General features: G+C 66.4%; 1 protein-coding gene across 1 annotated transcript in view; it reads left to right on the forward strand.

The window, feature by feature from the left end:
- Positions 1-5: 5 nt before the first annotated feature.
- Positions 6-277, forward strand: part of RNF138 (ring finger protein 138, E3 ubiquitin protein ligase) — a gene marked incomplete at its 5' end in the record, with an annotated part of 7,264 nt that continues 6,992 nt past the window's right edge. The window contains one exon of the mRNA XM_010017963.1: positions 6-88. Coding sequence (XP_010016265.1) covers positions 6-88 — 83 coding nt within the window. The remainder of the gene's footprint in view (positions 89-277) is intronic.

Raw genomic sequence — 277 nt, forward strand, 5'->3', positions numbered from 1 at the left:
CGGCGTGCTTCAGCGAGGATGATTTTTACTGTCCCGTCTGCCAGGAGGTGTTCAAAACGCCCGTGAGGACTGCGAACTGCCAGCATGTGTGGGTATTCCTCCCTGCCCCCCGCACCCCCCTCGTCCCCTTCACAAGCCTGTTCCTCGCCTCCTCCCGTTCTCTGCCTTTTAATCCTCCGCCATCCCTCCTCAGCACACCGGCCCCCGGCCTGCACCCGGAGCCAGCCGTCCCGGGGCTCGGAACGGCTCCGCCGGGAGGGGGGCGGCCTTTGCGCTT

Source organism: Nestor notabilis, unplaced genomic scaffold (assembly GCF_000696875.1).
Source record: "Nestor notabilis isolate BGI_N333 unplaced genomic scaffold, ASM69687v1 scaffold31547, whole genome shotgun sequence".
Lineage (NCBI taxonomy): Eukaryota > Metazoa > Chordata > Aves > Psittaciformes > Psittacidae > Nestor > Nestor notabilis.